At 50.3% G+C, this 14,877-nt stretch overlaps 1 protein-coding gene across 3 annotated transcripts in view; it reads left to right on the top strand.

Moving 5' to 3' along the window:
* Positions 1–14,877, top strand: part of ANKRD27 (ankyrin repeat domain 27) — a 46,732-nt gene that overhangs the window by 7,445 nt on the left and 24,410 nt on the right. The window contains exons 2-12 of one of the 3 annotated variants that reach the window (XM_014860392.3): positions 1,441–1,572; positions 7,800–7,910; positions 9,678–9,834; positions 10,688–10,842; positions 11,244–11,303; positions 11,390–11,443; positions 11,536–11,601; positions 11,695–11,771; positions 12,405–12,526; positions 13,596–13,674; positions 14,213–14,345. In XM_014860392.3, the coding sequence (XP_014715878.1) occupies positions 1,471–1,572; positions 7,800–7,910; positions 9,678–9,834; positions 10,688–10,842; positions 11,244–11,303; positions 11,390–11,443; positions 11,536–11,601; positions 11,695–11,771; positions 12,405–12,526; positions 13,596–13,674; positions 14,213–14,345 (1,116 nt within the window). In that variant the 5' untranslated portion in view covers positions 1,441–1,470. Of the gene's footprint in view, positions 1–1,440; positions 1,573–7,403; positions 7,674–7,799; positions 7,911–9,677; positions 9,835–10,687; positions 10,843–11,243; positions 11,304–11,389; positions 11,444–11,535; positions 11,602–11,694; positions 11,772–12,404; positions 12,527–13,595; positions 13,675–14,212; positions 14,346–14,877 lie in introns of those variants that run through there. The other 2 variants (XM_070498354.1, XM_070498353.1) reach the window with 2 other exon arrangements.

Raw genomic sequence — 14,877 nt, 5'->3', positions numbered from 1 at the left:
TCATAAGAAAAAGGCCAACAACTCATTAGAAAAGTGGGCAAAAGATGATAAGGTAGTTTCTGAACATAAGGAAATGATTAATTTCATTAGAGAAATGAAAAAGACAGCAAAGTACTATTTTATGCTCACAGACTGGCAGAAGTGAGATGATGTGACAGTGCTGAGGAGTGGTGGCTAGGATGTGATGTGAGGAAGGGAAATGCTCATGCGCTTTTCATGGAGGTAGAAAGTGGTCCAGCGTTGTCAGCATCCGGTGACGGTGCAGATGGATGCTCCTTAGTGCCTCTCTTAGGGACATCCCTAGATAACGTGCTCAAGGAACACGGAAGGGTACAGGACTGTTCATTCCAGCATTGTTTGTAACGCTGAAGATGTGGGAGCAACTTAAACGTGGGATATTAGATGAATAAATTGTGTCATGTTCACTTAGTACACTGCACAGTAGACATTAGAGAATGAATGAGAGCTGTATGGATCAGTATGGATAGAACTTGAAAACATGTTGATTGAAAAGGGTATGCTCCAGAGCCAGTCCTGATGGCCTAATGGTTAAAGTTTGGCACGCTCTGCCTGGACAGCCCAGGTTCAGGTCCCAGGCACAGAACCACACTAGTCGTCTGTGAGTAGCCATGCTGTGGCTGTGGCTCATGTAGAAGAACTAGAAGGACTTACAACTAGAATATACAACTATGTACTGGGGCTCTGGGGATGGGGGCAAAAAAAAAAGAGGAAGATTGGCAACAGATGTTAGCTCAGGGTGAATATTTCCCTGCAGAAAAAAAAAAATTTCTTAAAAAAAAAAAAGGAAAAGGCTATGTCCCAGAATACTTATATTGTGGTACCATTTAGGTACATTTTCATGCCTGTAAATCAATATTTTATGTTATTTATGAGGACGTTAGTGTTAAAGGACTAGAAACATAGGCAAGACGGATGTACAGCAACTTCAGGAGAGTGGTTGCCTCTGAAGGGAGGAGAGGATGGGGTCGGGGGGGCACAGGGGGATTCCAGTCTACTCTATTTCCTACAGAAAATCTGAGGCAAAGGTGGCAAAGTGTTAAGATTTGTTAATTCTGGGCGGTGGGTTTGCATAATTAACTCTCTACTTTTCTGTATGCTTAAAATATTTCATTAAAAATATGTGCATATCTTTAAAAGGTCATAATTTTGGCCCTGTAGGTTCTTCTAAAAGTAGCCATTTTTACTGTTGTAATGACTTGGAGTTCAAGAAGATTTTCTGCACATGATTTGTACATTGAATCAGAAAAAGGACGTCTTGGAATTGGTGGGTTATCTTCGGTAATTCCTGATGGAGTGTTCAGTCTGTAGAGTAGAGTAATACGAGTCGGGGATGCTTTTTAGAAATTGCCAGATCAAGACCTTTATGTGTTATATAAATGCGAAAGTGGTCATTTACTGCTTTTTCCTCCCTTGTCCCAGGAGATTCACTTTGTCCCATCTGAAGTCCATATGGCTCTGTATGATGAAGATCTCATGAAAAATCCTTTCTATCTGGCTCTTCAGAAGTGGCGTCCTGACTTGTGCAGCAAGGTGGCCCAAATCCATGGCATTGTAAGTACATGGATCCCGAGGGTTGTCCTTCTCCTTTAGGCATGGACCGAGCGGTGCTGACGAGGCTGGAAGTATGGTGGACTTCAGAGCAGAATAAGTTCAGAGGGAGTCAGTGTCAGACTGTTCAGTGTAAGAAGCCTCAGACACGCTCTGTATGTGGATGAGCGGAGGGACCACCGTGAGCTGCTTCCTCCAGGAAGCCTCCTGGGACCGCCCTGGCCCAGGGTGTAATCCTTTCTCTGACCTCTCAGCCCTGTTGACACTGGTCTCACAGTATTCACCTCTGTTTCTTCTGTTTCCATGTTGACGGTGAGGGCTTCTTGAGGCAAAAATCATCTTCCTCCTTAGGGCCTCACGAGCTCTCGTCTGTGAGGTGGGTGCTCACTCCCGGAGAATAAGGGAACGTCGGAGCACGTTTGTATGTTGCTTTCAAAGCCATTTCCTAAAGGGGAAGAGCTGTGGTGAAAGAACTTATGTAATAGAGGCCACAACCTCAAGAGCCCACAGGGGCAGCCGGGGAACAGGAATGAGAGAAGCATGTGAGAGAGACGGTGGCCTGGCGCTGGGTACCTGCTGCCTGGAGGGAGGGCAGGCCCCGCCTGGCAGGTCTTTCCAGGTCCCAGTGGGTAATGTTGGTAGGCATCTTACTTGCACAGCACCACAAGACACAGTGTGCTGGGCGCCTCTGTGCTGGGCGCCTCTGTGCCGTCCGCCTCTGGCTTCTGCTTGAGGAGTCCTCTGTCTTCCTTTTGTGTCTTGTCCTCTTCTCACGCTGTGTCCCCGCTTCTCTTACCGAGTGGTGTGACTTTACTCAGCGAAGTCTGGTGGCCGAGGATTTGAGCCAAAGGAGAAGTCAGCTCACGTTGTTAGCTTCAGGTTCTCAGCTGCCTCTGGAAACTGGAACTGGCTTTCACCTCACCCAGTCCATCCCTCTGCCATCAGGAGCCTGGTTTCTTAAAGTCCCTTCCAATTTTTATGATTGGCTTTGTGATTCATATATTTTTCCCAGAATTTTTTTTTTTTTTGAGGAAGGTTAGCCTTGAGCTAACATCTGCTGCCAATCCTTTTCTTTTTGCTGAGGAAGCGCGGCCCTGAGCTAACATCCGTGCCCATCTTCCTCTACTTTATACGTGGGACAGGACGCCTACTACAGCATGGCTTGCCAAACGATGCCATGTCCGCACCTGGGATCTGAACCAGCGAACCCTGGGCCACCGAAGCAGAATGTGTGCAGCTAACCACTGCGCCACCGGGCTGGCCCCTCCCAGAATTTTTTTTTTACTTTGGATTTTAGAAGTCATAAAGTTCATTATGAAAAAATTAGAAAGTACAGCTGTTTCCAAAGAAGAAAAGGAAAATCTCCTAAAGCTCACCAAAGACATTCATTGTCAGTGATTCACTTCACACGGTTACTAAATGTGACCCCAGGCAGGGCACTGTCTGATGCTGGGGATTCAGCAAAGAATATGAATATACATCTCCGTCTTTACCCTCACGGAGCTGACATTCTAGTGGGAGAGGTGATCGCACTCTGGGTGAATGTGTAATGTTAAGTGTCACAGAGAAAAAGAATAGGATGCACACGGTCATGTTAACTGGCGGGCCTGACCTGATTTGAGAAATATGTCCTTGCCATCTTTGTTCTGTGATGTTTTTTGAATACCATCTAGGTAGGAATGTGTTGTCATATGTCACCTTCTCTTGCTTTTTGAAAATGCCGCGCTGTGGAGTGAGTTCTGTCACTTCTCGGGGAGCTCCGTGGGGCCTGTATGTCTTGCTCACCACTGTTGCCAGTCCTTTCCACGGCTCCTATCACCCAGTGGGTGCTTTTCCAGCTGCGAGTAGCAGAGTCCCACTCGAGCTCACGTTAGCGGAAGGGGAAGTTTGAGAAAGAACTGTGGCAGCGTGGTCACCTTCCTTTCGGGTACACCGAGGAATGGGAGGTTCTTCTTAAACTGTCCATCCCGAGCTCCCAGTGGTACCCTAGGCCCCTTACTCAGCCCCTGCTGAGATCCGCAGGAGCCACGAGGAGCTGCTTGGGGCCCACATTCAGCAGCCCTGAATTTCTGGCCTTGCTCAGGCTTGTTCGGTGGACTCTGAATCAGCGAGGCCAACTTCTCTGCAGAAGTCAGCAGCGAGAATGAGCTGGTTGTGCTGTCCTCTCAGCCCGGTCAGATGTCGCTGGCTGGCTCCTGCCCCCTGTTGGCCGTGTGACGGGAGCACTGCCTCATTCCTGTCTGATCTGTAGTAGTGTTGGTTGAATGATAGAGTATTCTACTGCTTCTAGAAGAGCTCTTATCCTTTCTGCTACCTCTATGGGATCCTTGTGGCCTCAGCAGGTAGATGCCAAATTTCTTTCCATGGGCCTTGGACGCTGGGCCACGTTTGGCCGCCCTTGAATCTGCCCTGGGGATGAGAGTCCTTTATTGGGCTGTAAAAATGTGAAATCACCACTTTTAAACATGTGTGTCCCCCAGAGTTAACGGCCTCTCAGATCTCTGCCTGCACGCCAAGCTTGCGGGCTACCTTGTGCTCGCGTGACGGTGTGTGTGGCAGCTGAGGGTACAGCTTGACTGCTGCCCCACCTCCTCCTGAGTCTCCCTGCCTTCCCAAGCCCTCCTTTGATGGGGATGCCTCTGCGTCCGGCCAGGTGCCTCCAGCCGTCACCTGCTCTCTGACTGGCAGTGGAAGCTCGTTCCCCATGTTCCCCGGATTCCAATCCCAGAGGCCCGTGACGCCCACGCACTGCTTCTCATAGTCGCACCTGTTCTTCCAACTGTCTGGCTAATTAGGCACTGTGGCTTCTCAGAGCAGGCTGGGCAGGCCTGCTGCATCCCTGGGGCTCTTGTCCATGGGGCGTCGGGGGAAAGTCCTCCAGGTTTCCCAGGGGGAGATTAAATTTGGTCCTTTCATTGCGGTCCTTTAATTATGGGGTATGCAGGCTTTTGAGGGCTAGCCTGGGAATCTAGCAGCATGTCTTCCAAGTTCCAAAGAACTGACTTTCCAGTAAAATACCCGGACAGCCCCGCTAAGGGCATGGAGGGCCATATTCCAGTTCTCAGGATTCATTCAGGATGGATCCATCCAACAAACATTCACTGAGCGTCTCCTGTGTGCCAGGCCCTGTGCTGGGCTCCAGGGTTACACGGATGAGTGGGGAACACGGCGTGCCTTCAGGGAACTCCAGAAACAGGCTGTTTGCAGGACAGAGGAATGCGTGTGAGGACAGAAGTCATCACAGGCTCCGGAGGAATGCCTAACCCAGCCTAGGGAGGAGTCAGGAGGGCACCCTGGAGTAGGTGGCACGGATGCTGATTCCTGTTTTTATTCTACTGTCTTGTCTTTAATTACCGTTATTTTAAAAATTCTTCACAAAAGGGCTAGAATAAAAAGTTGTATTGTTAAGCTTTGCAATAAGTAGGTCCCCACCTTAGGGTCTACTTGTTAATTGTGAACTATGTGTATCCCACATAGGCTGTTGAAACTTCATGATGTCTACTCCAGACCTTGTCTGAAGCGCTCTCTTGGAGCCCCTGGGCACGTGACCCCAGCTCCCAGGGCAGCTTCAGAGCTGCTCTGCCCCCTCCTCCTGTCCCGCCTCCTCCTCTGCCCGAGCAGGACTCTGGTGGAGACGGATGGAGCCGGAGAGAGCCAGCCACTGGCTTCTGCTTGTGGTGAAATGCTCTGGCCAGCATGGCCTGCCTGAAAACTGGGGGTCCTTGAAGTTGGAGGGCTCCCTCTCTGCTCAGCGAATGTTGACTGTGCACCTCCTGTATGCTGAGTGATGTGTTCGGTAATGGGGATGCAGTGCAGCAGGAGCAGGTCTTGCTTTGTTCGAGTTAGGGAGGTGGAGAAGGAGCATGCTTCCAGGTAAACACTGCAGTCACACTTGGGGTGGAGGTCTCCGAAGTTCCCTTCCTCTTGTGGGGCTGTATGACTCCTCCATCCATAAAGCGGCAGTGGGGCCATCTCGTGGCCTCTCTGAGTTTGGGCATTAGACGTCCCCTAGGTCCGTTCGTGCCAGTCCCTTGCCTGTGGCCACTCTCAGGTGGCAGCACCCTCTTTCTCTCTGTGCTCCCTGCTGCCGTGAGTCCTCCTGGGAGCCCTGAGGCTAGTACCTGAGGGCCTTCATTTTCCTTCTTTATTTTAAGTTTTGCTTTTATTAAAATTTTAAAATTATTACGTTTAATTTCAAACATAAAAAAGTAGGAATAGTATAATGAGCCCCATGCACCCATCACCCAGCTTCAACTGTGCTCAGTTCAATGGCCAGTCACGTCTCATTTCTACCCCTTCCTGCCCTCCATCCTCAGCCACTGGATTATTTTGAAACAAATCCCAGAAATTTATATAAGGTTGTCATACGATTTCATCTCTAAATATTTAGGAGTGGGTTTTTTCTGTTTTTTTTTAACTGAGGAAGATTCCCCCTGAGCTAACGTGTGTGCTGACCTTCCTCTGTTTTGCATGTGGGCAGCTGCCACAGCATGGCTGACGAGTGGTGTAAGGAGTGTATTTTTAAACGATAAGGACTCTCTTAAAAAATGTAACAACAATCTCATTATCACAGCTAAAAAATTCGTCAATAATTCTTCAGTTTTGTCAAATATCTAGTCACTGTTCCAATTTCCCGAGTCATCTGATAATTTGTTTTTTGGTTTGTTTCACAGTGGGTTTGTTCAAATAGGGTCCAGAGGAGGGCCACACAGTGCACTGGGCTGAGAAGTCTTTTAAGTCTCTTTTCCTCCCCACTTTACTGAGCTGCACCGTGGCTCATGGCCTGCCTGTGCTGAGTGTGGGGACTTTGGTCAGCCTCGACGTGTGTGAACCTGTGAGACCATCCCCGCAGCCTTAGGTTTCCTTTGGCTCTGTCTCCCCTTCTGCGTTTTCTTCCTTTCCTATCCGTGTCATTGATCCCGGTGCTCCTGCCTTCGGGCTTCTGCCAGGTGCAGCCCTGTGGTGTTTCGCATGGTCCCCTGTGGTGTTTCCTGAGATCAGGAGTCGAGTCCAGATCTTGGCCGGATCCAGTCTTGATTGGGGAGGAGCAAGGCCGCTTCACAGCCAGGCTTGTGTTCTCCCAGCCGCAGGGCCTCCCTTCCCTGCAGTGAGGACTTGGCTTGTCCCTCCGTGGGGAGAGAGGCCGTGCAGCTCTTTCTGCCCTGCCTGAGGAAGCTCATGCCAGCTGCTGCTCTCGAAGGCCCAGAGTTTCACGCAGTCTTTGCAGAGGAACTCCAGCGCGCGTGGGGCTGTGCTTCCACCGTGGCTCCAGGAGGCAGCAGGACGGCGCAGTGGTCAGGAAGGTGGCAGGAGTTCACTGGCTGTGTGACACTGGACAAGTTACTTCACTCCCTTGAGCCTCGGTTTCCTTGTCTGTATGGTGGGGACAGTGTGGAAGCCATTTGCTTTGTGCTGGGCTGCTTAGGAGATGGGGCTGTGAGGGACTTGGCCGCCGTGGTCATCTTCCTGCCAGGTGCGCTCGAGTCTGGGAGATTCCTCTTAGACATGAGTCCCTGAACCGAGCGCGGGTCCGCACGTGGTTGCCAGGGCAGAAGGTGGCATGAGAGTCCGTCTCCCACCACCACTGCGTTGAGCTGGGAAGCTGGTGCCTGGTCAGCGTGGCGGCCATGCCTGGACCAAAATTCACGTTTCAGATGGAGCCTGCTCCAGTGAGAGAGGCTGGCACCTGAGAGATCCTGGTGAGGGTGGCAGCCTGCAGTAGGAGACTTGTTCCTGTGGCTGGTATTACAGACTGTGATCACAGGTAGCCTAAAACAACAACAGGAAAATGTGGGGAGGAAACTGTCTTCAAAGTGCAGGGTTGTCATTCAGGTGGTGGGGTCACGTGTGACTTTTTAGTTTTACTTCTCCGTACTTTCCAAACTATTCCTGTGTCATCTGGAATCGTTCCTGAGCCCTTGAGAATAGACCGGGGCTCCTGGGGTTAGTGGCGGGGGCCCAGCAGGTGTGGGAACGAGCCCGCCCCTCTGCAGCTCTGAGACGGAGGAGGCCGTGTGCCGCCTCCCTCTGCTGAGGTGGAGACCGGCAGCTTCCATCACAACCACGACAGATTAACTCAGCTGGCCCCAGCTGCTGCCATTGTGGTGAGTGACCCCAGGCATTCTCTCTGCTGGCGGGTCCCCACAGCAGTTCCAGCTGGGGCATCTTTGGATACATCCTGTTGTGGACGATACATCTCTCTAGCATTCACCCCACTTCTTCTTTTCCAGGTGTTGGTACCCTGCAAAGGAAGCCTGTCCAGCAGTGTTCAGTCTGCGTGTCAGTTCGAGTCCTATGTTCTGAGACCGGTGGAAGAGCACTTCCAGACCTTAAATGGAAAGGTATTCCTTTCTCTGGGGGTCGCCCAGGCTCACTCCCTCCGAGGATGGGGGCGGGGAGAGAATCCGCTTCTGAGCCTCGCCTGGCTGTGTTCAGTGATGGCTTTGACAGTCAGCAGCCCTGTGGGAGGGGCTGGAGGGCCCCTGGGTCTGAGGAGAGAGGAGATGGAGGTGGTGAGCAGGGCCCTGGCTGTGGCCTCGGAGGGTGCAGAGTGGCTGGGCCCCCTCCTCAGCCACGGGCTTCTGCGGGAGCGGGGTGTCGCACAGCAGCTCCTCACCGAGGCCTGTCCGGGTGGGCTGGTTCATCCCAGTGCCCTTGGGAGCTCGCCGGTTTCTTGGCCACACAGTGGACATCAGGGATGAATTTTTCGTTTTTTAAAAACTTTTTGCTTTGAAACAATCTCAAACCTGCAGAAAGTTTCAGTAAAGGACAGAGAACTCTCGTATACCATCCCCGTGGATTGGTCAGCTGTTAGCATTTTGGCCACGTTTGTCTTCTCTTTCTCTCTGAGGGAGAGTATCCGCACACGCACGCACGTGCACACGCACACGTTATTATGACTTTCTCTGAACATTTTTCAGAAGGAATAAGACTAAGTTGCAGACAGCATGTCCCTTTACTCCAAAACAGTGTGTATTTCGTACGTGACTGCAGCACGGTGATCACACTCAGAAAATTTTGCAATGATAGAACGCTGTTCTCCGACATACTGTCCTTAGACAAATTATGCTCATTATACTAATAATATCCTTTGATAGCAAAGAACCCCTTTTTTCTTTTTAGACCCAGAATCATGCAGCGCCTTCAGGTGCTGGTCTTTCTAGCTTCCTTCAGTCTGGAGCAGTCCTCGGTGTGTCTGGTCTTCTGTGACACTGATGCCTTTGCTTTGCCCTGTTGCCTCCCCCTCAGGGTGGGGTCTCAGTTCCCTCGTGGTGCATCGTAGGTGTGCATTTTGGGCAGGAAGGCCTCGGAAGGGTGTTTTACTTTCTTGGTGCCTCGGGTCAGGAGGCACACGGTGTGCGTCTGTGTCATCGTCGATGTCAGCTTTGGGCTTGCGTTTTCTCATCATTTGAGTGGCAGCAGATGGGTTCTGAGAGCGGGAGGTCCCCTTCCCAGTCGGGACTGGCCATGGTCCCCAGCCTACCCCAGTCAGGGGAGGGGCCACGCTGCCTTCTCCTAGGGTGGGTGCTGCACTTGGCCCCTCTGACCTAGCCCCTGGGGCTTGTGGGCACTGAGGCACCGTGGAGGGGCAGGGCACGGGGTTGCCAGGCCACCAGCTTGGGGGCAGCAGCCCCGTGGCTCACGAGGCGTGCCCTGATTTTCCTGCCAGGGAACTGCTCACCACAGGTGCCCATCACTTGTTAGTTTATGCGTTCTCTCGGGGTCCCCACATGCATGAAGAGAGCAGAGGGGTCAGGCTTACCACGCTGGCCTGCCCTGGGCCCCGCGGCGCGGAGCTCGCCTCGGGGAGCAGAGCCGCCCCGCCTTCTCCTTCCCCGGGAGGTACGGGTGTTCTTCTCTAAGGAGCAGCTTGATGCCTTTCTGCTGCCACTTTTCAGAAGGATCAGGGTGCTGTGTAGCCACAGCTACGGGGGGAGCAGAGACGAAAGAAAGCATTTTAGTCTCAAAAAAGCAACAGGGAGTGTGCGTGTCCCTGCAGACCACGCTGGAGCTGCAGTGGCCACTCGGGCGACGTGCCGGTTGGGAGCCAGGCTGAGGGGTCAGCGGTCACCAGCGGCCGCTGGTGCAGTGATGCTCTCTTGTTCCAGGATGTCTTTATACAAGGAAACAGGATTAAATTAGGAGCTGGTTTCGCCTGTCTTCTCTCAGTGCCCATTCTCTTTGAAGAAACTTTCTACAATGAAAAAGAAGAAAGTTTCAGCATACTGTGTATAGCTCATCCTTTGGAAAAGAGAGAGAGCTCAGGTATTCTGGGAGAAAACCCCTTTCTCCTGTTTTGGAGAAATGTGTTTGTTGAACTTCCTCCTGACATAGCTGTTATAAACATCCCATAATATGTTTAAGAACCCACTAGAATCCTGTGTAACTGTTTACAATAATTCCTCATAAAACTTAAAAAGTCTCCTTTATGTTAGCTCAGGGCGAATCTCTCCCAGCAAAAAAAAAAAAAAAAAAAAAAAGAATGTGGGGATTTTAAAAAGGAGAAAAGAAAAAAAGAAGTTGTCTTGAGCTAAGGAGATGTGGTTTGGGGCTGCTGCGTATGGTTGCACAGGTTGGGTATTACACAATTCCAGGAGACATCATTCACATAGACCTCAGTGTACGTGTCGCCCCCGGAGTTGTGCGAAGTGGCAGCCCTGGCTTTGTCTCTGAGCCTCAGCTTTAGGGCTAGCTCTTACAGCAGGAGTACCCACTCAGCCCCACTGTTGTGCCTCTCTGAGATCTCATTATTTTTAATGAATAATAATTCTTCACTTGTTCCAGGAAATTGATATAACAATCGATGTGCCAAATGCACTCTGAGGCTCTTATTGTCCACAATCAAGGCTTCTTCACCAGAGCCTCATGAGTCATACCAAAGGTCCCAAATAGTCCAGGTTTGTCCTAGGAAAGGGCTTCAAGAGGACTCAGCTCTCTGGGCCCTGGGTTGTCCTGTAACTGGGCTGCTCCTGGGCAATATCTTGAAATCAGGTCATCCCTGTCCTCCCCTGGAAGATGGGGCCCCAGACCCTAGGGGAGCAGGGCAAAGCATGTGGCATTTCCCCCGTTAGGAAACAGTGATGGCATTAGCCGGCCTGACCCTCTGTCTCTTTTTCAGAGGAGCCTTCAACACCCTCAGATTCCTTCTCTCTGAAAACCATCGAAGATGTGAGAGAGTTTTTGGGAAGACACTCGGAGAGATTTGACAGGAACATCACCTCTTTCCAGCGAACATTCAGGGAGTGTGAAAGGAAGAGCCTCCGTCATCACATAGTCAGTAGCTGTGTCCTGCTTTGCCAGGCGTGCCCTTCTCAGGCCCATTCACAGCTCTGGGATCCCTCAGTTGACTCTGAAACTTTGCTGCCTCCACTGTTGAAAGTTTTGTTTGAATATTTCTTTTAACTCTAAAAGTAGTGCCAGCCACTGTAGAAAACTTGAAAATCATGCAGAAGTGTAAAGATGAATATTGCTATCATCTATGTTAACCCCACGGGGAATTTTTTACTACTCTTAATGCATATACACCTAAAAAAAAGTTGAGAAAAATCACATAATTGTCACTGGGAAGTACCTCGTGTGAATGCTCTCCTCGCTCTGGCTGCCTTACACGTTCTGGGTTGGGGGTGGCGGCCGCGGGTGACAAGAGTGACCCGTCTCTCTGCTCTGTTGTGCAGGACTCGGTGAACGCTCTCTACACCAAATGCCTCCAGCAGCTGCTGAGGGACTCCCACCTGGTGAGCTGCAGGGCTTTCGAAAGAGAGGGTGACGGTTTGCCGTGTGCAAATCTCAGCTCTTTAACAGTACTTTCTGTGTCCTCCAGAAAGTGCTCGCCAAGCAGGAGGCCCAGATGACGCTGATGAAGCAGGCGGTGGAGGTAGGCGGCCAGGGCGGCGCGGGGAGAGAAGGCGGCCGGGCCGGGGGTCTCCTTGTCGGCCCCACCCTGAGCTGGGCCCGTTGATTCCACAGGTGTACGTCCAGCATGATATTTATGATCTGATCTTTAAATACGTCGGGACCATGGAGGCCAGCGAGGTAGGTTCTAAATCATCATCATCATCCGGGGGAAGCCTTGTTCTATTCTGAGCTTTTGAAGAAATTTGAAACTTCATTAAAATCTCTTGTTAGGATGCTGCCTTTAACAAAATCACGAGAAGCCTTCAAGACCTTCAGCAGAAAGATATTGGTGTGAAGCCTGAGTTCAGGTGAGGGTTTGAGCTGTGGCAGCTCAGGGTCCTGAGGCTGGGGCGCCGTCTCTGCTGGAAGCAGCAGTGGCAGCACGCTGGGTTGACTTGGTTCTTACTGAGGACCCGAGATAAAGGGCTGAATTGGCAGCTGACTGTAGGCGTCACCTCCTCCGCCTGTCTGCCAGCATGCTGGCTGCGTGGGAGCGAAAGGGGGTGAGGTTTTGTAGGACTGGTCTCCAGGTGGGCACGTGATCGCCCAGGTGGGTCCTGCATGCAGACATCTCTCCTCACCTGCCCGTCTGAGGGAACCCTGCCATGGAGGCACCTCCTTTGAATTACTTTAAGTTTCATGAGGATACGAAAATATCTAAAGGGTTTATGTTTAAACTTTTTTTTCCTCTCTTGGGCCGTTTTACTCTGGGGCTGAGGATGTTTGATTTTTTTCTAGTTTTCTGGGGCAGCCATGTCACCTGGCAGCCTGAATGGGACATTTAGAGCAGCTGTGTTTTGCCACTGACTTGAGTCAGATTCCTTCTGAGTTTCTGTTTTTGTTTTTCATTACCTGTGGTTTGTAAATCTGAGGTTTAGTGTTAGATCAAGGAAGAAGGGCCCTCACACTGGGGTCTTGTCACTTTCCCACTGATTTTACAGCTTCAACATACCTCGTGCAAAGAGGGAGCTGGCTCAGCTGAACAAGTGCACCTCCCCACAACAGAAGCTGGTTTGTTTGCGAAAGGTCGTGCAGCTCATTACTCAGTCTCCTAGTCACAGAGGTTTGTGCTCGGGGAAGGGGCCTGGCAATGGGGTCGATGCATACGGCCAGATGCAAAAGTCTGTTAAGGAGCAGTGCTGTCTTAAAGGATCATACAGATGGGCTGGCGTGCAGCCGAGCATCCAGTGTGAGCCCCCGGAGTCTGCTGATGAGTGGCTGCCTAGTAATGGGGGGTGGGAGACGGGGGTTAGGCAAGACTAGGGTAAGAAAATGGTGGCAGAGAAGCAGCCACCTCAAAAATGAGCCACGCTGGTGATAGGTACATGGCAGTTCAACTATTTGTTAGACTGTTCTCCTAATTTTGTGTATGTTTAAGTTTTTCCGTTATAAAAAGTGAAACAAAACAAAATAAGCTAAGAAAAAAGTAATGAGGAGGCCGATGTATGTGTGCAGATAGAGGAGGTCCTCAAAGCGTCTTAAATGAAATAAACAGAAGTGTATTTGGTACACTTTCAGCAGCATCACAGAAAGAGGGGGAGGGCTGTGCATCCACATACATGGTGGTGAGTTTGGAGACTGTCTCTGGAAAGATGCAGGAAGCGGCAGCAGTGGCCTCTGGGAAGGAAGACCTGGTGGCAGGGCTGGGAAGGATGCACATGGTTCACTCTTTTGTACTGTTTGAATTTCTAAACGTGCGCATGAATTACTTAAACAGAATTTCAAAATGAAAACAATAAAGTCAAGCTGCACGTCAGCATTAGTCTCCGTAGTGTATAAAATGGAAATGATCTCAGGAGGAGAGAAGCTCTTGGAGGTGGCTGTTGTGCACCCCTTTGCTTGTATCCACTGTCACTGACCTCCCTGAGCTCTCAGCCATCCTGCAAGGGGCCAAGGGCTGGTCTGCTTGGAATTTCCTTCTTTTGCACATGTTCTGAGGATGCTAGGCATTCGTATTCTCCTTGAATCTGACATCTATTCAGGACACTGCAAAGGAAATTGTGCAATTGAATTTCTCCCTGATGTGTAATCTTACTGGGCTGTGGTTTTGTGGGTTGGATGGTGGTGGGGAGTTGATACGCTTGCTGGTCCATCCTCGTCTCCTGATGGCTTTGAACATGTCTCCCCTGCAGTTAACTTGGAGACCATGTGTGCTGATGATCTGCTGTCAGTCCTGTTATACCTGCTTGTGAAAACAGAGATCCCTAATTGGTAATCTTCTTTTGTTAAAATACTTTTTCAAAATGGCAGCACAGTGCTCTGGTGGTTTTAGTGTAACTCCAGGAAACTGAGCGTCTCTTATGAGTCACTTGCTCATCAGAGCAACTGTTCTTGTAATTGCCTGCTCAGCCTTCATTCCCCAGGGGGTTGGCTATCATTCCATTTATAGATGGGGAGACTGAGGCCCAAATTGCTGATATTTGTCGTTCTGAGACACACAGCTAGTCAGTGACTGAGCAGGAAGCTGAGTCCAGTTCTGTCTGGATCCAAAGCCCTTCCCTTCCCACAGGAACCCACAGTTCACTTTACGATAATCAGCTTTCTAAAAACTAGCTTATTCGAGGAAAGTAACAAGTAGTTTTACTTAGTTTCCTAAGTGCACACACTCTGTAAATAGAGAGCGAGGGGGTAGCAGTCATTGCTCCTGGAGCTGACTGACTCCAGTCACTCAAGCCACTAGCATTGTTTCTGCAGAAGTGTTCCTTGAGTAGACAACAATAAAGCTTCTTCCTCTTTTTTTTTTGGTTAGGATGGCAAATTTGAGTTATATCAAAAACTTCAGATTTTGCAGCTCAGCAAAAGATGAATTGGGATACTGCCTGACCTCAGTTGAGGCTGCAATCGAATACATTCGGCAAGGAAACCTCTCTGCTAAACCGCCCGTAAGCTCTCCTCTTCCTGCCTTGGGCTGTCTTTGGGGGTGTCCTGACAGGTTTGATAGGGTTCTGAGGTTGGGGTGGCGGGATTCTTAAATGGTCTCCCAAGAATGAGCCTCGGCCGTTTGAGGGCTGTGAGGCTTGACAACCTCTGAGCGGACTGAACACCCAGCACCCAACTAGTTGTAGAAGTTGGCGGGTTCTGACCGGGACTCATGTGTTCGTGCCCTGTTTCCTCAGTGCTCGTTATCCTCAGAAGCACGAGGGCAGAAGGGGAGCTAGAAATGGTGAATTTGGATATCTAGGCAAGAAACGAGATTATTAATGTATGGAATTTTAGGACTCAGAACCTTAGTATTATTCTCTTGGTTGGTGAGCTTTGGCTGGGGGAGGCAATTATATTTCTATGTGAATTGTGAGAATCTTAAACCACCATTGCCTTGCTGGCCTATTTCACTATATACCAACCAGCAAGGCATGATGGTGCTCACAGAAATCACAAAGTTGAAATTAGTAAAATGAAGAGGTTTCTGTATTA

The sequence above is a fragment of the Equus asinus genome, chromosome 26 (assembly GCF_041296235.1).
Source record: "Equus asinus isolate D_3611 breed Donkey chromosome 26, EquAss-T2T_v2, whole genome shotgun sequence".
In the NCBI taxonomy this organism is placed as follows: Eukaryota; Metazoa; Chordata; class Mammalia; order Perissodactyla; family Equidae; genus Equus; species Equus asinus.
The sequence above is the reverse complement of the archived record's forward strand: the minus strand, read 5'-3'. Positions and strand labels throughout refer to the sequence as shown.